This window comes from Candoia aspera, chromosome 15, assembly GCF_035149785.1.
Source record: "Candoia aspera isolate rCanAsp1 chromosome 15, rCanAsp1.hap2, whole genome shotgun sequence".
Classification (NCBI taxonomy): domain Eukaryota; kingdom Metazoa; phylum Chordata; class Lepidosauria; order Squamata; family Boidae; genus Candoia; species Candoia aspera.
Window position 1 is genome coordinate 15,324,410 of NC_086167.1, and position 22,540 is coordinate 15,346,949.

The 22,540-nt window shown below is 46.9% G+C and overlaps 2 protein-coding genes across 2 annotated transcripts; one reads left to right on the forward strand and one right to left on the reverse strand.

Moving 5' to 3' along the window:
- Positions 1 to 7,509: 7,509 nt before the first annotated feature.
- On the forward strand, positions 7,510 to 17,760 carry LRRC43 (leucine rich repeat containing 43). The gene is made up of 12 exons (XM_063315844.1): positions 7,510 to 7,789; positions 8,114 to 8,395; positions 8,764 to 8,874; positions 10,151 to 10,290; positions 10,712 to 10,950; positions 12,069 to 12,268; positions 12,841 to 13,027; positions 13,791 to 13,930; positions 14,350 to 14,490; positions 15,898 to 16,122; positions 16,506 to 16,593; positions 17,524 to 17,760. The coding sequence occupies exons 1-12, from the start codon at positions 7,703 to 7,705 to the stop codon at positions 17,664 to 17,666; spliced, it is 1,983 nt and encodes a 660-aa protein (XP_063171914.1). The 5' UTR covers positions 7,510 to 7,702; the 3' UTR covers positions 17,667 to 17,760.
- A 596-nt stretch (positions 17,761 to 18,356) lies between these two features.
- DIABLO (diablo IAP-binding mitochondrial protein) lies at positions 18,357 to 22,418 on the reverse strand. Its single transcript, XM_063315556.1, has 6 exons — positions 22,312 to 22,418; positions 21,117 to 21,237; positions 20,223 to 20,354; positions 19,942 to 20,052; positions 19,643 to 19,739; positions 18,357 to 19,034 (listed from the first exon to the last, which is right to left on the reverse strand). The coding sequence occupies exons 1-6, from the start codon at positions 22,359 to 22,361 to the stop codon at positions 18,820 to 18,822; spliced, it is 726 nt and encodes a 241-aa protein (XP_063171626.1). The 5' UTR covers positions 22,362 to 22,418; the 3' UTR covers positions 18,357 to 18,819.
- Positions 22,419 to 22,540: the final 122 nt, after the last annotated feature.

Below are 22,540 nucleotides of genomic sequence, written 5' to 3' on the forward strand. Positions count from 1 at the left end.
TGCACCAGCTGCTCACTACCCCACATCTCAACCTTGTAGCATGCGCATAAAATCCATCGGGCTTGGCCACACGGCATGCAGGCTGTCTGCTGTGGAGTCCAGTGGCTGGATTTCTGGATTGAGCGTGAAAATGGACACAGTCTGGAAACCTTGAAGCTCCCATTCCCTCTCTTGAGACGTCACCCCTTGTAAAGAGACTGTGGGTATATAAAACCTTTGATTTCATTTTTTTAGGAGCTGGAGGACAAGGAGGTGTGATCTGTAAAACCTGACTTGCTGGTGTGGTTTTGCCTGCAAGTTGCATGGGATGTTCAAATGATACCTGTACATCATCCTCATGTTCTGCAGTATTTTCTTTTATCAAAGTCCACAGAGGAATTGGTGAGCTCCAGGCTTCAAAAATGATTTTCACGAAGATGGAATTTAAATTAAACCCAAAACCCAATTTAAATCAAATTTAAAATGATTTGGCATGTTAATAGATGGGAATAACTAATACCCTAGAAGACAGAAATAAAATAACTGAAAGATTGTTTCCAAATCATGGGAAGAAACCACTCTGTTTTTGTTTGTTTGTTTATTAATTACATACAGATGCTGTTTTTCCATTTAAGACATGGCTCACTTAGAATTGAAGCATGTTCATTTAAAATAGTAAACTTAATTTTCAGTAGCACCTTAATAGCATTCCTTAATTAAAATATTCTCACTCAAGAACATCTTTTAAATACATTCAGTTCATAATCCAAATATTTTAAATATATTTAAATATAATAAGATAACTGATTTCTCCCTGAAAGCAATGAAACTTTCTGTAGTAAAGGAATATTTTTCATCAATTATATTATTAAATATGAAATACTAAACATTCATAAATGGTAATTACAAAAATGGGTTTTAAATAGACTAAGGATCTGTTTTCAGTATTATTATATTAATACGTGTATATATATCATACTATAAACATCTCCACTCAAAAGTAAGACCCACTAAATTCAGCAGGACATACACTAACCTGAAATGTATGACTTAAAACTAATAGCTCTCTTTTACTCAGCTATTATTAATTAAAACGTTTTCACCCAAGTGTTGGTTCTAACACAGAAAAAATACAGCATATACATGTTCAAAGCAATAAAGAATAAAGGCATCCAACTGGTATTCTTCATAATTTAAGTATATTTAAATACACACATTGTAAAAAAAATACATGGATAAAAGGGTTGTAATTAAAACTCAATTTTAAATAAAATAAATATCTGCTTTATAAATAACATTAACTTACTCTAGGGACATACTCCTCCACCTATCCAAAACCCAGTTACTCAAAAGGAGACCTGCCCTTTTCTGTATTTTGTACTTTGCCTTTTAACTATACTTTGAAAAATTAATAAAATTCTTTAAAAAAGAGAGAGAGACCTGCCAAATTCAGTTGACGTGTGTTTAACAGCCTCAGCTGGGAATATGCTAAGTATGGGCAACAGGGCAGCTTTGCTTTCATTGCCATGGCTTTCCCCAGCCTTACCCCCTCCAGATGTACTGTACAACCACTCCCATCATCCTCGCTGGCAAAGCAGTGACCTTGCTGAGCGTGAATGATGGGCTTCGTGTTGGGGAAGGGGGCTTGGCAGAGAAGCATCAGCTACAGGTTCTCAGTTACTTTGATGCACACAAATTACTTTCGTCGACTTCCGGCGTTAACTGCTCTCTCCAAAGGGTCAGGCTGCAATTTTTATAATGCTCAAAAATATAGTAAAACATGTTTTGTCTTGAGGGTTGATGGTTAAAGTTCGGATAGCTGATACGCATGACATTGATTTGTGCTCCTTGAGGACAGTGACTTTTCAGGTAGTTCCCCTGATACTCGATGACGGAGGAAAAGCTGTGGTTGGCCATCAAGGGCTCAAGCAGTTTATCGTGTTCCGTCTTGTTCAGCCTGGCAAACAGCTCATGGTAAGCCTGGATAATCTCACATCCCTCTCTCTTTCCGGGTGCTTTTGTGAAATTGCAGTTGGGTCCGGAAAATACCTTTTCAATGGCTTGCCTCATTTCGTGAGGGAGGTGTTTGCCATTTTTCTATGGAAATAGAACCAAAGGTTTGCTTAGGTTAAACTTGGTTTCCCAACTAACCCCCCAAAGGCCAGCCTATATTTTATTGTCTTTCTGCCCTCCTCTAACCCTAACCCTTCTCTTTTATCAGGAGGAGGTGCATGCTCCATCTGGAATTGTTTCCTCAGATGCCGCCCTGGGCTTTCTATCCATCTCTTGAAACAAGCTGGGAGAAGGAAGATGCTAGATTGGTAACAGCTGAATGCCACTGTTACAGAATAAGGGACTCTGGTATTGCACAAGAAACAGACGGATGGGAAGACAGACACCTCAGTCCGACCTGCCGAGCAGGAAGGAAAGGATGTAAAAAGTCGCTGTGGGCTTCAGGGCCATGTTTCTCAACCTTGGCAGCTTGAAGGTGGGTGGACTTCAAGTCCCAGAATTCCCCAACCAGCATGGCTGGCTGGGGAATTCCAGGACTTGAAGTCCACCCATCTTCAAGTTGCCATGGTTGAGAAACACTGCTTCAGGGTCTCCCTTTTTAATAGTCAACATGGCCAGGGATAAGGGGATGAGTCCAGCACACTTACATAGTCTCCAAAAAGTGATTCTGCATCACAATATAATCGATCCAAGGTCGGTTTATATTTGTTTGGGGCAATTGCAGTTGGAAATGCATGGGTGCACCAGAGGACGACAACCAACGTAGCCACTTCTGTTGGGAAAGCAAAGAAATCTCGTGAGTCCTTGTAAACAGGGTTGTGACTTAAAATGGTGGCTTTCACCCAGGGAGGCCAAGCGTTCCATGGATTCTTTCAGATCTGAAAACAGATCCCTTCCCCGCTTTCCAGCTGCTGTGAGACTTGGTCACCAACGATGCAGTGATAAAGTCCTAAAGACCTAGTCCATGCCTTATCGCTGCCGATTGGGACTCGGGATTAGACAGACCTTCCCATCCTTTTTAATCGTGCACCCTCCCCCCTGAAACTCCAGAGACGTTTTGTCAACGTTAATTTTCACTGTAGCCTCTTGCTTTCTTTAAAACCGAAACCAAGGCACTAGAAGAAAGGATCGCTTTCTGCCCCAGCCCGATCAATATCAAAATTAATATTTTGATTGATTAATGGTAAAAAGTGAGGGTTTTCTAACCTCCCGTATTATCCCCTGGCACAGTGTTTCTCAACCTCAGCAACTTTTAAGATCTGTGGACTTCAACTCCCAGAATTCCCCAGCCAGCCTTGCTGGCTGGGGAATTCTGGGAATTGAAGTCCACAGATCTTAAAGTTGCTGAGGTTGAGAAACACTGCCCTAGTGCCTTCCATCAACTCTTCTCAACTTCTGCATTGATTTTGGAAGGAGTTTCACCCAAAGAGCTTGGCTCGGGGACAAAGTGTAGCCCAGGTGCCCTTGAGCACATCTGGATCCCGAAATGAAGAGGGTGCATGAATCACTGCTCTTGCCTATTTGCAGTAGGGGAGGTTTCCAGCCATTTGCATTGCAAGACTGAATACCGTACCCAAAAATAACCCATCCTTTGGACCCAAAGTTTAAAATACGCTTACCTTTAAGCATGGTGAACAGAGTCTTCGGTCAGAAATCACCTTCAACTTTCGGTTTACTGTTTTAAGTTTGCTTCTCTGCTTCTGCTGTGGATCGCACCGTATTTATGCTCCCTCCCGGGGAAATGATGGTATCTATTTCCTACCCTGATGATGCACACCCAGACTGATTCTGATCAGTTTCCTATGGTAATCCCATATTGATTTCCCACATTGGGCAGGGGGTGGGGGCAGCTGCCATGATGCTTATCTGTTCAATTGCAAGATTTGCTGGAAATTGGATTTCCACTGGTCCCATGTCCCGTGATGGGACCGATTGTGACGTGCGTTCTGTGAAAACAAGGGCTTTGATCGCATGCCGGCTTGCAGCCGCCATCTTGACTTCGTCGACCCTTCTCCCTGTAGAGACCCCGGCATTGGATTCTGCTGACCACAAACTAGAGAACAGCAAGGCCTTGTTTGATCAGATAAATGGAGGGGAAGGGTATGAGAGCCTCATGTCCCTTTTATGAAGATGGGCTTTTGCAGAGGCCTACAGCGGGGACAGGGTTTGTCCATTGCATCTAAACTGAGGTTAGTTGAAGGCTTACTGTAGTATCATTTGGGACTCTAAACAGGCAGCGCTGATTTTTTTTAATTTTTTTTTTAAATTCTGCTATCTCACTGATGCCTACGGAAATAGAGTTTCGAAGCCAGATATACTGATAACGTGAGAAATTAGTCAGCCCTGTTTTGATCAGCCCTGTGCATTTCTTTTTTCCAATGAACGGGACGGCCTGCTTCCCTCCCACCCAGGAATTAGACTGTGATGCTTTCGTTATATTTCCATCCAGGGGACTTTCTCAGGAGTCACTGCGTTGTGATGGAGGGCCCAGATTTCACTGTGATTTATCCCTCTCTGCCTTCCTTTCCTTGACGTGGCCTTTGACCGAATTCCATTCTCCATTGGAGCGGCCGGAGAAGGCCCAAGGGGCTGGATGTTGCCAACCCTCCCACCTTTTACTTGCCCTATTAAGACGGGGGCAAATGTCAGTTTCCTTGTTCAGGGCTGGACGTAGCACATTCACATCTACAATCCTAGAACTGGGAAGCGTTTCCAAGCTCCCTACTATGAACGCTGGATTACACAATTAGCAATCAATTGGACCCTTGATCTAATAATGGCACAGTTGTGTCCAGCTAATGAGAAATACAGAATTCCATTCTCCTTTCCCCTTCGAAAATATTTCAGGGATGGATGTGTTTGTGTGTGTGTGTATATATAAAAAAATTCCTTCTGACCTCTAGCTGGTATGTGTCTTCCTCAACCTTGGGTCCTCCTCCAGAGGCCTGGGAGTTTGAGGGTCCTGCGCAGGATCTCGGCTGTTCCTGGCACTGCACTCTTCTGGACAGAGAGCTCTGATGCTGCTCCTGGGATCTGTTGGAGCCCCTCGCCCAGCTTGGGAGTTTCAGCCCCAAGTGCCCCTACCACCGCTGGGACCACTTTGGCCTTCACATTCCACATCTTCTCTAGTTCCTCCTTCAGGCCCTGGTCCTTCTCCAGCTTCTCATCCCCGTTCCTCCTGATGTTGCTGTCACCTGGCACCACTACATCCATCACCACCACTGTCTTCTGGTTCTTGTCTATTACTACGATGTCCAGTTGACTGGCCAGTACCTGCCTGTCTGTCTGGATGTGGATCTTAGCCCTGTCATTCTCCACGACCTTCTGTGGAATCTCCCATCTGGATTTGGGAGGGTCTAGCGCATACGCTGTGCAAATGTTTCTGTATACAATGCCAGCTACTTGGTTGTGCCGTTCAGTGTATGCTGTTCCTGCCTGCACCTTACACCCTGCCACTGTGTGCTGGACTCTCTCTGAGGCCTCTCTGCACAGTCTGCACCTCGGGCCCTGTCTAGTGTGGTGGACCCCTGCTTCTGTGGATCTGGTGCTTGGTGCCTGTTCTTGTGCTGCTATGATCAGTGCCTCGGGGCTGTCTTTTAGGCCAGCCCTTTCCAGCCACTGGTAGGATTTCCCAGTGTCAGCCACCTCAGCTGTCTGTCGATGGTACATCCCATGCAGGGCCTTGTCTTGCCACAGCACTTCCTCTGCTTGACCTTCCTTCCATGTCTGCTGCTGCCTCAGGCAGTCTCTCGGCAGCTCATCTTTAGGTGCCATTTTACTGATGTACTCCTGGATGCTCTGGGTCTCATCCAGGACAGTGGCTTGGACACTCACCAGAAATAAATAAATATTTGTATGGGTTTAATAATTTCTCTAGACCAAAACCTAACTTGATCATCGCAAAACAGGGCATGTTTACTGACCCAGGATTTTATATAGGCCAAATGCATAAACCTGAAATGTGTTTGTGTGTGTGTATATGTGTGTGTGTTTGTATATAGAGAGAGAGCATTTAATTTCTTCAATGGAAAAGGGCTTCTCCCCTCAGCAGGCAGTGGATTTCAAAAAGCTTGTAGGATGGAGGACTGCCTGTGCTTTTAACGGCAGCTTGGCAGGTAGAAATAAAACAGGTAAAGCTTTTCTTTTTAACAGGTTAATTTTCACCCCTGTGACTGCATCACCTGCAAGGCTGTACTTTTTCTTGGCTGTTTGATGAAGATTTAGTCATCAGCAATTCCCCCCCCCCCTTTTTTAAGACTTTAGTCGTCTTCATTTTAATTTATTAGCTGCCCAATCCCAATGGACTCTTGGTGACCCCACACACACACCCCAGACTGGAAAAACCTGGGGATGAAGCATTTTATTTTTTTACTGAAGGCACAAGTAATTTTACTGATTTATTTTACTGAAAAGCACAAATAATTATATCTTGTGGAAACTGTTCATATTTTTAGTCCTCCCGCACCCCACACACACACACACTGGAAAAACCCTAAGAATGAAGGAAATGCTTCTTTTTTTTCTCTCTTTTTTTAATTGAAAAGTACAAGTAATTATATCTCACGGAAACAATTTCTTTGTATTGCTTTCCCTTTATCCAGTTTTGAACTTGGGAAACGTTAGTCACTCCTGTCAATGTTTAAACTGTGATCTGTGGATATGATTTTTTTTCTTCACTTTGGGGTTTTTTTTTAGCCCACAGAAATAGGAAAAGGAAGAGATAAAGTGGTTAAGATGGATCCTGAGTGAGCACCAGTCGATGTTAATCTTGTCTGTGAGACATGCATTACAGCAGGCAGTTGAAGGAGGGGGGAATTTGGTTACACATTTCTGCCAGGAACAGAAACAGGGAATTTTGAACTACACTAAAGTCCCAGGGCAAAAGTCTTTTAGAGAGCCAAAATCATGGCCCAGGATGGATGAGGCTGAATACTTTATTACTTTTGAATACTTTATTACTCTGTTATTACATGGACCCATTTTTAAAATAAATGTTGATCGCAGTGTTTCTGGTTCTAACTGCCATCCACAGGTATTTTATTGTGCTTGAATCTCTAATGTTGGTTTGACTACTCCAAGATGGGCCTTCTTCATTGCTTCATTGTTTTCATTAAGATAAACCATGGTTTATCTTAATTTAATTTATTTCTTCTGCCTCCAAACTCCAGAATTTTAACTTTCCAGATACTTTTTTGTCCATGTTGGATCTAGAGAGGGAGAGAGAAAGGATTCTTGATGAGGACATAGTGTGGCGTGACTGTGATTTCTCCCCAGTCAAGACATTTCCAGAGGGGCTTGCAATATAAAGAACACAAGAAAAAATGATTTTATTAATAAAATAAATAAAATAAAATGCATCAAAGTACGGTAAGAAAAACTGCAACTGTTTGTGTTCAACTCTAGCAACCTTTCCCACCAGCCCACTGCTGGGATGATGGGGGCTGTAGTCCAATGTCTCTGGAAGGAGCCAAATGGGGAAAGTTGGCACTGATTGTGGGTATTTAAACCCCAGATTAATGACTTGCAGGCCAACAGGGAGGAGCGCCTTGTGGCGCACCTAGAGACCCCGCCCCTGCCCCGCCCCCTTTGAGAGCCGGCAGCATCTCCTCCCTCCACTGGCGTCGCTTGGCGCCCCTAGCAACCAGATCCCGTATCCTAGCAACAGCAGACGCTAGATGCCTGGTCCTCCTCCCTGCGCAGCCGCTGCACCATGGAGGGGCTAAGCGCCTCGGCGGCCTTCTGGGATCACCTCCGCAGGCTATGCCTGGACCAGTTTCCTTGCGGGATCGGGAGCTGGGTAAGGGCACCAGCCCTGTGGGCATCCCCCAGGAAGAAGGCTGGGGCAGCCTCCCCAGGGGGCTGGGGGCCCTGAGGGGCGTCGGTGGTGACACCTCCTAGCATCCTCAGCCAAGCCCCTCTGATGCTGTGCGTTTGCTCTTCAGGCCAACCCCAGGTTTGGCTAGCCATGGCTCATTGCCCAGACCACGCTTGGCCAGGCCCACTCCAATGAGGAGGCCCCTTATGGCTCAGTGCCAGGGTGGAGATGCCTGTGGGCTGTGGCTCTCCTGGGCATCCTCCAAGCTCCGCTCTTACACGGCTTCCCCGCCTTCTCTCCACGCAGAACAAATCCCGGTTCCCCCCCCAGAGGTCCCCCCACCTCCACGGCCTGGCCGCCCCCCGGCAGGCCACGCTCCCCTGGCACAACGGCCTCCAGTTGCCCAACGAAGAAACGGTGGAGGCGCTCACGGATTTCCTGCGGTGCCCTGACTCCCCCTGGGCATTGCCCCCCGACTGCGGCGCCCCCGAGCAGCAGCTGCGGGAACGGGCCGTGCAGTCCCCCAGCATCATCCGGAACACCTTCCTCTGCTCCTACTTCAGGTCGCTCCGGATCGTGAACAAAGGGGTGAGCTGCTGACCGCGCAAGTCCCTTGGGCAGAAAGGGTTGATGCTCTCCCTCGGGAAGAGGGCCAAACGTGCCAGCAATTGAAGCTCAGATGAACTTGGACTGTAGAGTCTTTACATCCGTTGGGTTCAAACACTAGACTTACGGCTTGGGGGTCTTCTCCTTTGGGTGCCAATGAGAAGTTCTGGCTAAATTTAGGTTAGCCTTGCTTGCTCACCACCCAGAAGTCTCTGCTGCATGATGTCCTCTTTTGTCAGTCTCACTGAGTTTGAATTGGGCATCTGGTCTAGAGGGCTCTGCCTGTGAATAAGGGAAGGCTAGATGACCTCTGGCTGCCCAAGGGCATATTCTGTTGACTCCCTTTCCAGGTGACTGAGATTGATGTTGGTTTGTTAAAGTTTCCCAACTTGGAAGAGCTCATCTTAACTGCGAATCACATCAGCACAATCTATGCTGCCAATCTCCCTCCAGGCCTGAAGGTAAATAAAAGCAAAAATTCTGTGTGTGTGTGTGTTTTTAGAAAGAATGGCGAAGGGTACACTGTGTGTGATTCTTTGTGGAGAAAGCACAATGCCAACTCTTTCTGAGAGTTAGGGGAAGATATTCATGTGGGCACAATTAATTTCCCTTCCAAAGAACCGAGGAGGCATTCGAAAAGCAAGCATCTGTGTAACTGTTATTTCATTTCAGTGATTTTGACCTGGAGCAACAGAATTTTTCAGTGGGGAGATAGGTGAGACCTACATCAGGACTGCAGATCATAGGCAGATAAATCTTAGCCCTTTTTTGCACTCACAGGGCAAGCCTGTGCCTATTTACCCTCAGGGGAAAAAAATTAAACAAAAACCATGGTGTTAAAGGGACCTATCCAACTACAGGCAGTTCTTGCTTAACAACCATTTGTTTAGTGACAGTTTGGAGTTATGACTGCTGAAAAAAATGAGTTACAATCAGTCTTCACACTTATGACCTTCACCGCATCCCCGCAGTCACATGATTGCAATTTGGGCGCTTGGCAACCAGTTTGCATTTATGACCATCATAGCATCTTGTGGTCACTTGATCGCCATTTTTGACCTGCCCACCCAGCTTCTGGCAAGCAGAAGCAATGAGGAACCATGTGATTCACTTAACGACTATGTGGTGATTTCCTTAACGACCGCTGCAACAAAGGTCATAGAACAGGTTGGATTCACTTAATGACCACTCCACTTAGCAACCGAAATTCTGGTCCCAACTGTGGTCGTTAAGCAAGGACTACCTGTAGTATATCCAACCTTTTGCCTGGGCTCTAGAGTTAAACAGGATTGGGCCTGATTAATTCCTGGATGGGAGACGACGAGATGCACCCTGACATCCAGAGTAGGCAAGGAAGTTGAAAAACATCCTGAAAGATGACAAAGACGAACCAGGTTTCTCTGATACGTGAAAGATGGTAAGAATTGAAGCACAATTTGAGAGCCTCCTTTCCCTTTTATGTGTGGGCTACCCCGTCACTTAAACTTACTATATTTGTCCTTTGGTAAAATGGCTTTCCTGTGGGTTGAAGAAGAGAGATAAATTTGCTTTTATCGCTTCCCCTCCTTCTCCCTTATCTTGCCACCGAAGTTCAACTCGCCAGCAAACCGAGCCCACGGTGAGAGACGCCAGGACCGATTGCACGGCAGCACTGGGACCGCTAGAGGCTTCCCTGCTGTCAGGAGAATCTGGGACGCCCTATTTGTCGTTTCCCCTTTCCTCCCTTCCGTCCATCAGGTGCTGGAGCTCTGTGGCAACGATGTGCAAAGCCTGAAGGATCTCTGCACGTGCCCCCCGGCTGGGCTGCAGCATCTGGGCCTGAGCCACAATTGCCACCTTGGCTCCTCGGAGGAGCAATACCTGGTGGACACGTTCTGGTAAGTGTGGCGTCTGATGCAGGCAGGGGTCCCCAGTCAGGCCAACCAACTCTCTCTTTTGGAAGAGGTGGCGTTTTCCAAAATCCAGTTTTCCTAGTTCCCCTGGACAAAGGAGAGCGACTTTCGGAGCAGGAGAGGGGGGCTTGGAGGAGGGTCCTGGGACTGGGGGAAGTGAGGGGACAAGTCAGACTCGGATGGGGGATGAATCGCGCCTCCAACCTGCTTGAAATCTTCCTTCGGGCATCCTGTGGGTGGAAAACGCCACCTTATTCTTCCCCGAGAGACGAACGGTTGTGGCTGGGCAGCAGGAGAAGCTGTCCTGGGGGTCTCTAAGCCTGGCCTGAACTGCTGCTTTTCAGAGATGGGGAGCTTGGCTGAGCTGGCAGATTCCCCACCGAGACAAAGCTGCTCTCCCGCTTAGGCCAAATCTGGTCTCCCTTGACCTGAGCTACAATGATTTCACCAACCTGCTGAGCCTCCTCTCGAAGCTCCTGACCCTGAACAAGCTCCGGATCCTCATTCTGCAGGGGAACCCCTTTGCCCTCCTTCCGGGTTACCGGGGGTTTGCCATCGACAGCCTGCCCCAAATCTCTGTCTTCGATGATGTCATCATCACTCCAGACGAAAGGCACAACTTCCTCCACCTGAGTGGCTTCCCAGGTGAGTCTTCCTCCATCCCTGAACTCAGTTCCACCATGCAGTTTTTTGCCCCCTGCGTCCCTTGGGTAAATCAAAGCGGGGGCACCTTTGTGGGCACATCTGTGGTCAGAGACAACCTGAGTTCTCCCTGGCCCCTTGGGTTCAGTCTCTTCTGCCCATCAAGGTTTGTTGAAGGAGAGAAATTGGATCGTGGATTTTATATTTTATATTTTGAGGATGAATCTGTTTTTGTGGTACTTTAATCTTTTATTATTTTAATCTGATTGTCAACCGCCCAGAGTTGCTTTGGCGAGATGGGCGGTGAAGAAATGTGAGGTACAAACAAACAAATAAGTAAATTGGGAAGTCCTGCCAAGTGCTTGTATTTTCTCTGCTAGGACATTTTCCCCTCCCCTCCCACCCCCTCTTTTATTTCTCGAATGGCATGGAGTGCAGTGGAGATGGGCAGGCCTGGCTGAAGACAAGTGTTGAACATTTTGCTGCGATGGACAGTTGCCAGTTTCTCCTCGCATCCTGTTTCACTGACCCCCTACATCAGGACTTCTCCACCAGGGTCCCGGGGCACCCCAGGGTTCCGCGAGAGGCCACTAGGGGTTCCCTGGGAGATCACGATTTATTTATAAGAAGTATTTCAAATTCAGGCAACTTCACATTAAAGAGGCAGGTTTCATTCCTTATTTTCAGTTTAAGAACACTGTTCATGACGGTAGACAGGCCTACCCATGAATCGAATAGAATGATTTCATGACTTCTGGCCTATATTTGAGCCTGACTGTGCAGGGGTCCCCCGCGGCCTGGAAAATGTTCTCAAAAGGTTGCGAAAGGTTGGTTTACACCACACTGTAGGAGGAGAGCTGCGCTAATCTATGGCGGCCAAAAATCAGGAGTCTGGTAGCACCTTTTCTGACGAACAGATTTTATTAAAAGGCATAAAAGCCTTTTGCTTTTAATGAGTTTCTTCCACCCTGTGGGATTGTTTTAGCCAGCTGAAACAGACGATCAACATCTCTCTCCGTAAGTCAAGTCACGCTTCCCGTCTTGCTAAATAGATGCCATTGTGGCTCCTGGCTGGCTCCTGGCTTGAAAATCTTCAGGTTTTTGGTCCCCTGCTTTTCCAGAGCTCTTACTGCACGAGGTCAAGCTGATCGTCACCATCGGCAAAATCAGAGGGGTTCCCAGCCCGGTTGGCCCAGAGGAACTGGAGAACAGTCCCAACTCCCCGGTGATAACTTACAGCTACTACGTGACATATGAATTTGCCAAGGGTGAAAAAACAGCAGGCGAGGAAGCCAGCAAGGTAGGAGCGTTTGGAACATATGTATCTGTTCGTTGATAAATGCTTTGGGTGTGCATCGCCACGATTAAAAACAGACCGAATCAGGGATGCAATGAATTAAAAGCAGTTAGCGATAAAGTAAAAAAAAAAACACCCATCCTAAATTAAAAACAAAGCACGTCACTGTTACAAAGCCTTTTAAAAGGCCCTTATGCTTAAAACCAGAAAATAGCATGAAGCCTTTTTGCTCCTGGCAGTAGGAGAGCCGGCATCTCCATGTTATGCTGACTTCAACCAACGGTTTAATAGTGTTGTCCTTTTCTTTGGAGAATGATGGGACTGTAATCTTGGGAGCTTTGCCAGGTAATTGGCATCCCCCCTCTATAAATTGCAATTCCCAGGATTTGAGGTGGGGGAGGGGAGGCCTGAGAGATTAGCCTTTCCTCCACTTGCTGCCTGCCAGATGGGTTGGACTATAACTCCCATGATCCTGAGCCAGCATGGGAATGGCTGTTCTTAGAAGGTTTCTTTAAACTGCTTTTTAAAATCGGGACCACCCGAAGGGAGTGTGGGATAAAAGCATCCCTTTGCCGCAATCTTGTCATCCTGCCTAGCTGGGGGGCATCACCCCCCATGCGGCATTGGGGGGCATCACGGAAGGACGTGTGTTTCTGCTCCAGCACAGTGTGCCACTGGCGGCAGTGAACGCTGCAGACACGCACGGGGTGACAGTAGACGGGGAGATCCCTGAGCCCGGCCCTGCTCAGTTTTCGCCCAGGCCAGATCTGCAGCCCGAGGCAGGTGGGTAACCTTCTTGTGAGATTAAACCCAGCAGGTAGAAAAGATGGATTGTGCAGCCTTGCTGGGGTGCAGGGCGCCCAGCCTTTGAGGAGCCCCACGGTGGCTGCAGTCATGACGCTTGACCTAAGAACTGAGCAAGGTTAGCGCCAACCGAGCTTTGCATGGCCAGGCCAAAGTGGTGAGCAGGGCCTGGAGAAAAAAACGCGCCAGGAATGAATGGAGTGCAAGCTCACATTTCCCCAAAGCCTCCTTTCTGTGTTTTTACACCTGTACTATCTAAATATTGAGAGAGCCAGTTTGGGGTAGTGGTTAAGGCACCGGGCTAGAAACCAGGAGACGGTGAGTTCTAGTCCTGCCTAGGCATGAAGCCATCTGGGTGACCTTGAGCCAGTCACTCTCTCTCAGCCCTGGGAAGCAGGCAATGGCAAACCACTTCTGAAAAACCTGCCAAGAAAACTGCAGGGACTTGTCCGGGCAGTCGCCAAAAATCGGACACGATTGAACGGATTAAAAAAAAAAATCTAGTCAGTTCCTGTCCTTTGCCGCGAACAACCTCCGATTTTCAGTCTATGCGTTGAGGACGTCTGGGTAACCGAAACATTTGCAGGACGACAGTGACGATCGAATCACTGGTGTGTGGGTTCAGCAACTCCCTTTCACCAGAAAGTGACTGCATCCCACTGAAACTGGGAACGGCGGCTGGCTGAACAGAAAGTTGCGAGCTGCTTGCTAAATGGCAGGTTTTCCCCTCCTCCCCCCTTAGTGAACACCCATACTACTGCTGGGAAGGCTTGGGCAGAGACCATCGACTGCGAGTACCGGAAAGAGCATCTCACCCAGGATCTGGTTGCCCTCAAGGCCTATCTTCTTGCTGGCACCACCGTGGTCGTTGTGGAGGAAAAGGTGGTAGATCTCTGTGCTGTGCTTTCATCTAAAAAAATCTCTCTTCGGACGTGTTTGTGTGTGTGTGTGTGTGTGTGTGAGATCTCCCGTCATTTTCCCCTCAGTATATGGGACACCTCTTCCCTTAAGCCCGTCGTGCCGTCTGGCAGAGCTCAATCCTTTGTCTTCCCTTAAACTGGGCCTTCCAAACTTCGAGGGAGTTTTTGCCTGACGAATCTTTGGCTGCAGTAAAGACATTTCTGCCTTTCATTGCAAGCCTTAATTTTTTTTTCCTTTGGTTGACACTTCAGGAAACTTATTTGGGGGGTGGGGGGGCAGAGGAATGATTGCAAGATGGTTGGGGGGGAGCCATCCTTCTTCCTCCTCCCTCACACTCTTGCCTTCTTCTGTAGCAATGAAACACGCTTTTGGCTCTCCAGGTGGTCTCCTGGCCCGTGGTCCTCACTCCTGAAGAAGGCCCAAGCAAGAAAAGCAAGGGGAAAGGAGAGAAAGGAAAAGCCGATGCAGGGAAGGCAGAGAAAGGAAAGAAGGAGAAAGAGAAGGCCAAAGAGACCAAAAAGGTAAGGCTGGGGCTGGATTTGAGGCTCCTTTTGAGAACTGCTGGAAGCAGATGGAGCCAGGAGAAGGATCTGTGCGGCAGCATCCGTGGCAGGGGTCTGTGTGTCAAAAAAGTCATGATGGTGGCCACAACCATGCCATCAAAGCCCCACCCTTTTTAAGACCTGTCACCCCCGGAGCTGTGTCTTGTCCTCTCTTCCCTCTGGACTAAGGAGACCCAACGCACATCCTGTTCCCTGGCTATATCCACGCAACACACCAACCCAGATTAGCTGAAGAACAAGGGGCTGCATTTGTGCAGCATGCCACCCTCGGTGACTGTTAACCTTGGTTAATTTTTTTCTCCGGCGTAGTGTCTATGGGGAACCCAGCTGGTTTCATTAAGTTAGGGTCCAGTCAATTGTTTGAACCCAGAAAATGGACCAGTTCAATAAGCAGGTTCAGTGGGTTGGGAGGAGCCTGCCAACGTGGTCCTGAGTCAGTTTGTGGCCTGGTTCACACCGCAGGTTACGCCGTGATGCAGTTGGGCTTCATTCTGGCTTAAACCAGTGTGTGAAGCCAGCTGTTGTGGATTGTAAATCAGTGTTTAGATCAGTGTTTCTCAACCTTGGCAACTTCAAGCTAAGTCAACTTCAATTCCCAGAATTCCCCAACCAGCCTTGCTTAAATGGCTGAAGTTGAGAAACACTGGTTTAGGTCTTGTTCAAGCCCAGCCAACTGCAGTTTGCTCAATAAAGCATGTGAAGCATGTTGCGTACACCTAGCCACTATTTCTCAGCCAGTTCTACTTTGTAGGGTTGCTGTTCTTGTGAAGATAAAATAAAGGAGACTTCCTGTGCACTAGCCTTGAGTTTTCAGTGGAAGGAGGGAATATAGATGTCAGAATAACAAGGAACACACGCTACGTTTTTCTTCGGATAGTCTTCTTTGATTTCCTAATTCTAATTTATCTGGAAGAAATTTATCCTGCCTGACGCAAGGGCAGACACTTTGGAAAATGAAAACGGGAAAGGGGGGATTTGAACCTTTCACCTGTCCACTTAGAAGCAAGCACCACAGAATTCAGCGGGACTGACCAGCTTCTCTTACGGCCATTCCCCCCCAATGCTAACGCTGGACTTTATCCTGCTAGCTAGGCCAAAGGCCATTTTGGGAGGGAACCCTGCGGGTTGTCATCCCAGCACTGGGCTGGAAGAATTGGCAGTTGCAAACGCTTGCGGCTTTAGGCGCGGAATAAGTTATCTATTCAGTTTTCTTCAAGACCCCCTTTTCACAACCCCTTTAACTCCGATAGTAACAAGAAAGGAAATCTTTCCAGTGCAGATTATATATTTGGAAGGGAATTAGGAGTCTGAAACCACACTGCATTTCTGAGATGGCATCCCTCTTCCGAGCCAGCTGTGAATTAGACGTCGTCCTCGAATGAATTCTCTCCTGTGTCCGACCAGGGTGGGAAGAAAAAGAAACCCCCTTCCCCAGAGCTCCGAAGCGAGCCCCCGACCGTGAAGACCCTGGGCTCTGTTCACGTCAGCTTAGAAAAACTCTTAGCAGGAGCTTCGTTGGTTGAGACCGTCTGCGACTTCGGGGTACAGATTACCGAGCTGAACGTCCCACCACCGTCGCCCAAAGACAAGGTACCCACCAAGGGAGGGATCTGCCGTTTCGAAATCCCGTTGTGCCGACTGCGTGGAAATGTATTTATTTATTTGATCGATTTACATAGCCGCCCATCTCAACAAGCGACTCTCGGTGGTGAACAATATTAAATGACAACAGAAAGCAGTGTTAAATAAAAATAAAAGTAACATTAAATAAAAACAAAAACACAAAATAAGAACAAAAAGCAGTATTAAATAAAAATAAAAGTAATATTAAACAAAAACAAAAACTGCATGAAATAAAAAAGTGTTAAATAAAAACAAAAACAGCATGCAATAAAAACAATAACAAGCAATGCGTTTAAAGTACCTGTTGCTGCCATTCGGCGAAACGCACAAACCTACCTTCTGCTTTCCAGGAGAATAAGAAGGGCGCAAAAAAGGACCCGAAAGCCAAATCTGGGACCGAGATCTCAACCTCTCGAAGAACAACCCCCCCTGCCAAAGGTAAGCTAGAAAGCGCAGGATCAGCCTCCAGGGTGTTTGCAGGGGTGGGTGGATTTTAACGATCTGAATGACACCCTCCAAGTTCTTTGGTCTGCAAACTTCGAATCTCATCCAAGACTAAAACGTTAAAAGTGTATTCAAAAGTGGCCGTTGGATTTTTTTTTCTTTTTCACAACCGTCCTTCCTTCTTGAGCCCATAGTGGTGTACAAGATCTTGATGCCAGGATTTTGCTGTCATCATATGGACTAGGAACTTTAAAAAAAAGAACGACTGGCAAACCACAAGGCACTGAGCGCCATCGCCTGAGCGGCTCCTTACACCTCCAGGTTCTAGGGTGGTGCTGACTTTCTCCAAGCTGTGCACTTGACTTGCATTGGATTTCCACTTTGAGAGCCCTCAGCCTGCATGAGCCGGCGTCAGCCTTCCCAGGTGGACCAGACGGGAAACACGACCAGATGAGCTACTTCTACTTTATTGCAAAGCTACATTGACAGAATCTTGCGAGTCCAAAAGTACAAATCTCCCACCATTTTGGAGAAACTAGGGAGGGTCCCTTCTGAGCCTCTTTCTCTGCCTGTTATGCAGCTGTGGGCTCTGCCCTCTCTGATCTGACCATTCCCTAGGCAGCGTCTCTTGGCCTCATCTCCCAAGGTCTTTCTCACATACCATTACAGCCAGTTGGAGGACACAGGATTAGGGTGGCTTTTGAATGCGTCCACATGGTTTTGTGCATGAGGAAGTTCACACCATGAGACAGATGGATTGGGTTCAGAGGTTCAGAAAGGAAGGGTGACGTTGCACAACTGCTAAGGCTGTGATTTATTACTGGCTAAGTGCCATGTCCAAACCTGTTGTAGCTTGTTGAGCAAACTATGATCTTGCCCTACTGCAATGTGTGAAGCCAAGCTTTTTTTTTTTTTTTTTGGAAGGAAAGGGTCGCAAGAAAGACTCACCCGAGGGAACCGATTTGCTACTCAGCCAGCCCGTGCCTTTGACTGTGGAGTTTCAAATGCAACATATAAAGTGGGAAGCAGCTTCCTACATCTTAAAAACGCTCGAAGCCTCAGAGTGATGGGTTTGCAGAGGGCAGGACCAGTTTTGCTTCCAAAAGAGAATTGAATGCTCTGGGTGCACGTTGATGCAGTTCCATTCTGGGTTTTAGAGGTAAATAAATCTAGGCAATGTTTATATAGGCAATGGCTGTGGGCATATTGATGATGATGTTGATAACAACATATTAAATACACAAGGTACTTCTGCCTCCTTTATGCATGGATCTTCCATTATGTGCTTTGGAACCAGAGAATTTTGGGAGACCCTAAAGGGTTTTTTCTGAGCCTGCTTGCCCTGGGTAGGAGGAGCAGGGCTGTTTTCAGCTGCCCTCTACTGGCTCCCACTGTAAGGGTATGGCTCTTCATCGCTCTATGATGTTTCTCAACCTTGGCCACTTTAAGATGTGTGGACTTCAACTCCCAGAATTCCCCAGCCAACAAGAATAATTAAGAGTCAAATCTGCTTAAGAATCCTTAACATTCCAAATATTGCCTATCTTACGGTGCTCCCAGTTTTGATTCTGAATGTGGCTGCTTCAAAGAGACAGTTCGTCCCGGATGACTCGGGTTCCTTCAGCTACTGCTAAGCCTGGTGTGGCAGACTCCTCAATCATAATTATTAAGTAGAAGCTCTTCCCAGTGCATACAAACACACACACACACACACACGCCAGTACAACCAAGGAGGTGAGTTTTGTTCCTCAGATTTTTATTTTAAAATTTGGTTCAGGGAAAAATCATCCCAAGTACATCATTAGAAAAAGAACAACACAAAAATGACACTTATCCTCCAAACTGTACATTTCCACAACTAATTTTTGAAATTTCAGGTAGAGCATTAGTTCTTCACAACACCAGCACTTTTCATATGTTGTTGTTTTTTAAAAAGGCAAAAAATAAGACACAACCATTAGTGATTACAACGTGCAATAATCTCTATAGATTCTGGAGGCTGATGGATCAACTCAAATCAGCCCTCAAGAGCCAGAAACCCATCTCTTCATAGATTATTGTAAAGCTGTGCATTTAAACCGATGGGCAACAGAACATTCACAGCTCAAGGCCTAGAGCCAACCAGGTTGGTAAAGCCAGAGAGGTAGCAGTGAGAATCTATTTCTCCATCCTCCTGCCATTCCTTCCCATCAAGCAGGATCATGTCCGTACCAGCAACCCTCAATCTTCACGAAGGAAGGCTTCTTCAGTCTCGTCTGTGCTGGTCTGCTGATGGGCTGGTAGCAAAGGGGCCTCTTCCTTCAGCCTCAGGAGCTCCTCCGTCTGAGCCTCAGTCAACTTGGTTTCGGCCTTCTGGGACAGCTGCCGTGCTTCTTGGACTTGGGTCTTGACTAGCTGAATGTGGTTGTGTGTTGACACTGAGGCTTGGTCAGCCCCTGAAAGGACGATGTGAACTCAATGTCTTTTTGCAGGGGAACCTGCAAAAAGGTTCAAGGCCACGTACCTGCCACTCAGATTAAGGCAAAACCAAGTCACATTAGAGACATGGTCCAGACATGGTCGACTTGCTAAAGCCAGTGGGAGTAGGGTTAACAACTCCCACTGATTTTAGTGGACTTACATGTCTGCTTCTGGATTTAACCCACAATATGTAACCTCTCTTGGTGGCAAAGCTAAATTGGTCTTGTAGCCCTGGTTTCTCCATTACTGGCTTGTTAGTCAAATGTTCCAGAATGAATACACATTCACACACATATACATCAAGCGTGAGCTCACCCTCAAGACCACCAGGTCCAGCAGAGTTCCTAGCATGCTTTAAGGAGTTAGTGAAATTTTATAGACATATTCTGAATGTCTGAAGGGATAGAAGTTGCTTCAGCGCATATCCACCCCTCTAGCCTTTGGGTTCAGTTAAATATAACATGTCTTGCTAAAACATAGTCACTACCGACAGGTGGAAAAATGAAGAAGCTATCTAAGTCCATCAACAATTTTTTTGGGGGGGGCGGGGGTGGGTGGGATAAGAGGCTTCCACAAATCTCACCTGACTGATAGGCTGCTTCTGCTGCCATCTCTGAAAGCCGCAGGGCAGTCATCCACCTGGATTCTAATTTGAGATATTCCTGCTGCTTTGTCGTCATCTAAGCAAAGCCAGGATTAAAACAATTAAACCTGGCATGCTTTTTACACGGCTTACAGATCACTCTCATTTGAGGTTCTTTATGGTCACCCGCTGGATATTAGCAAGAGTTTGGGCCTCTGAGGTCCACACGCAACACTGTTTGATGCTGGAGCCCTTCTAAGCCCCTGAAGGGCAAAAGGCACCAGGACCAAGTTTCTTACCTCCACTCGGGCCCCAATGATCACTTGCCAAACAGCATCCTCTTCTTTGGAATTCATTTTCCCCAGGAGATGCGTGTATTTCTGGTACAGGGACACCAGTGTGTAAACTGCCTGTAAATAAACCCAGTTTGTTAAGGTTGTTCTTGGCTAGAATTTAACATTTACTTTATAATTAGTAATTGTGGGACACCTTTCAGAACCAAGCTTTCCCGGAGTGGCTTACCATGCAGTTCAGTTTGCACCACACCACCAAATGTGGGATCCTGAAGGCAGTATCTTACCGTTGTATATTCTGTTAGAGCATCAATTAATGCATAAGTTGTTTGAGAAAGGAGGGTCCCAGTGCTGTCGGTTACTAAGGAGACTGCTCTTCGGATCAAGGCTTCATTGCTAAGAGAACCCGGATCGTGTTTCTGAAAGACAAACATTAGGTACTACGCATGCTGCTTCCCAAGCAGAATGACTTTTCAAAAACTGGGAGAGAAGGAAACAATGTGCGTTGTTGTCATTAAAAAGAAGAAAAGCTAGGAACTGTTATACAACTGAAAACTTGCCTCACTTCAAGTCAACTGTAAACATAAGAACACAAATTGAAAAGTTTTGCTGGATTACAGCAATGGTTCACTTGGTTGAGCACATAGCTCTTGATACTTGGAGGAATAATGCCCTTAAATCTTGAGGTACACGGCTATCAGCTATTGATGACCTATTTGTTAATTTGCCACCTCCCCTCACTTTAAAAGAGACTTCAAGATATATAGACTTCAGTTTCCCTTTCTCCAGGCAACACAGGGAATTTTCTCCCTATTAAGTGGCAGATTAACGCACATTTTAAAAGCAAAAATTCAAGTAAACTGCTGCAAACAACTTGGCTGCTCTACTGCTGCAACTGATTTCTGCTGGGCTGTATGTGGCCCTCCCTCACCAAAGAAAACAATTTCTCTGTAAATAACTAGCAGTATTAAAAAAATAAACCATTCTCGCATACAAGCATGGGGGGAAAAGCTAAGAATCTTTTCAGTCTCAATTTCAACAACTGCAAAAGCTGTCAAGAGTCAAAGAAGGGAGGAAAACAACTGCATATAGTGATATACTTAAGGAAGAAAGTATTTCTCAGAAAGGAAATAAAACTAAAGAGAAGCATTATAATAAAACAGGCCTTTCTGGGAAGCTACCTGTGCAATAGGGATAGCAGCCAAGGTCATTCCAAACCCCAGAGTTGCCATTTTCTTCCATGGTGCCTTCAATCCAGACACACATGGCGTCCTCACGGTTGAGAAGAGTGGAAAGCTCCGTCTAGAAAAGACATCAGTTGAGGTAAAAGAGCAGCCAGCAGCACAGGAAAACAAGCAGTCTGGAGAATGCAACAGCCTGGATCCAGCGTATTTGACACTTTGCTTGGTAACGTGAGAAAAACAGCGCTTATAACCTAATTTCAAGTGGTAGAATTAGGAAAGTAGATTGCTCTCCTTTGTTGAATCCAAGGCACTGAAAAATATCCAGCAAACTGCAAATTCATTCGTACAGTTTTAAGAGAATTCAGGACCAGGCAAACCATTTTAACCACAAACCTCCAAAAAAAAAAAAGTTACATAGTTGGGAGAGACTGGTGCACTGGGTGGCCACAATATTATCTACAAATAACTGACTACTACAGAGCATGAATAGATATATAACCACACCTACTTTTTATTTATTTAAACTGAGGCCTATATTCAACAAATATGTCCCCCTGAATTCAGGGAGGCTTCTAACAGGTTAGAAACCTTTATTTGTTTGGCCTGCCCAAACAAAGCTAAATTGAACAGGAGAGTTTTAAAACAACAAGAAAAAGCTAGCTGTCTTTAGCAACAGAGGCAAGTAGGTACATGCCATTTTCCTTATAACTGAACTGACCAGAAGTTTATACGACAAACAGCCAATGCCCCCGGCTCTCCCCTCCAGCCCCACAGGGTGGGTAACAGGAGGCAGTTTCCTGCCCTAACCCTCCCGAGTTCCCAGTCGAGAACTGCCCTTCCTGCTGTGTCCAGAAGCAGGCGGGTCTCTGCGTCAACAGACTGGATGTTCTTAAGCCAACCCAGACTGTGTTCACCCGAAGCAATGAGGCTTCGCTGACTGCGCACGTGTAAAACTGCCGAGCAGCGTAACAGCCAGCCCCCACAGGAAGTGGCTGGGGATTATGGGAACTGACGTTCAAGGCACCCCGGGACCCCCAGCCTGGAGAGGCCTCAAGGGCCCGCGGGAGAGCCAGGGGCGGCTGGAAAATGCCGGGCCCTCCCGGAGAAGACGAGACTCGGCCCCCGGAGGCGCCCTTCGGCAGGGAGCTCAAGGAAGCGGAGGGAAGAAACAGAAGCCGCGATTTGGGGGTACCCGAGAAAGGCGCAGGAGCGCCACAGCCAACGGCTCCTCGCCGACGCCATCTTGGCCCGCTCAACGGCGACAAGGCGCGCAGGAAATGACGTCTCCTTACAACGCCGAGTAACAACGGAGCGGATTGTCGGAGAGACAGTCTGACCTTCCTCCTCTCTGTGCCCGCAATTACGTTTCCGGGTTCCGTTTCCTTTCCCGGCTCCGCCTCTCTCTGCCCATGCCCACTTTA

What these genes read in the sequence shown, in the direction of transcription:
- LRRC43 (XM_063315844.1), top strand. Translation starts at nt 7,703, where the DNA reads ATGGAGGGGCTAAGCGCCTCGGCGGCCTTCTGGGATCACCTCCGCAGG. An exon ending in TAGGAGCGTTTGGAACATAT is followed by an intron (nt 12,269 to 12,840) that starts GTATCTGTTCGT and finishes CATCCTGCCTAG; the next exon opens with CTGGGGGGCATCACCCCCCA. An exon ending in AGATCTGCAGCCCGAGGCAG is followed by an intron (nt 13,028 to 13,790) that starts GTGGGTAACCTT and finishes CTCCCCCCTTAG; the next exon opens with TGAACACCCATACTACTGCT.
- DIABLO (XM_063315556.1), bottom strand. Translation starts at nt 22,361, where the DNA reads ATGGCGTCGGCGAGGAGCCGTTGGCTGTGGCGCTCCTGCGCCTTTCTC. An exon ending in CGCTCCTGCGCCTTTCTCGG is followed by an intron (nt 21,238 to 22,311) that starts GTACCCCCAAAT and finishes TGTCTTTTCTAG; the next exon opens with ACGGAGCTTTCCACTCTTCT. An exon ending in CTGCTATCCCTATTGCACAG is followed by an intron (nt 20,355 to 21,116) that starts GTAGCTTCCCAG and finishes TTTGTCTTTCAG; the next exon opens with AAACACGATCCGGGTTCTCT.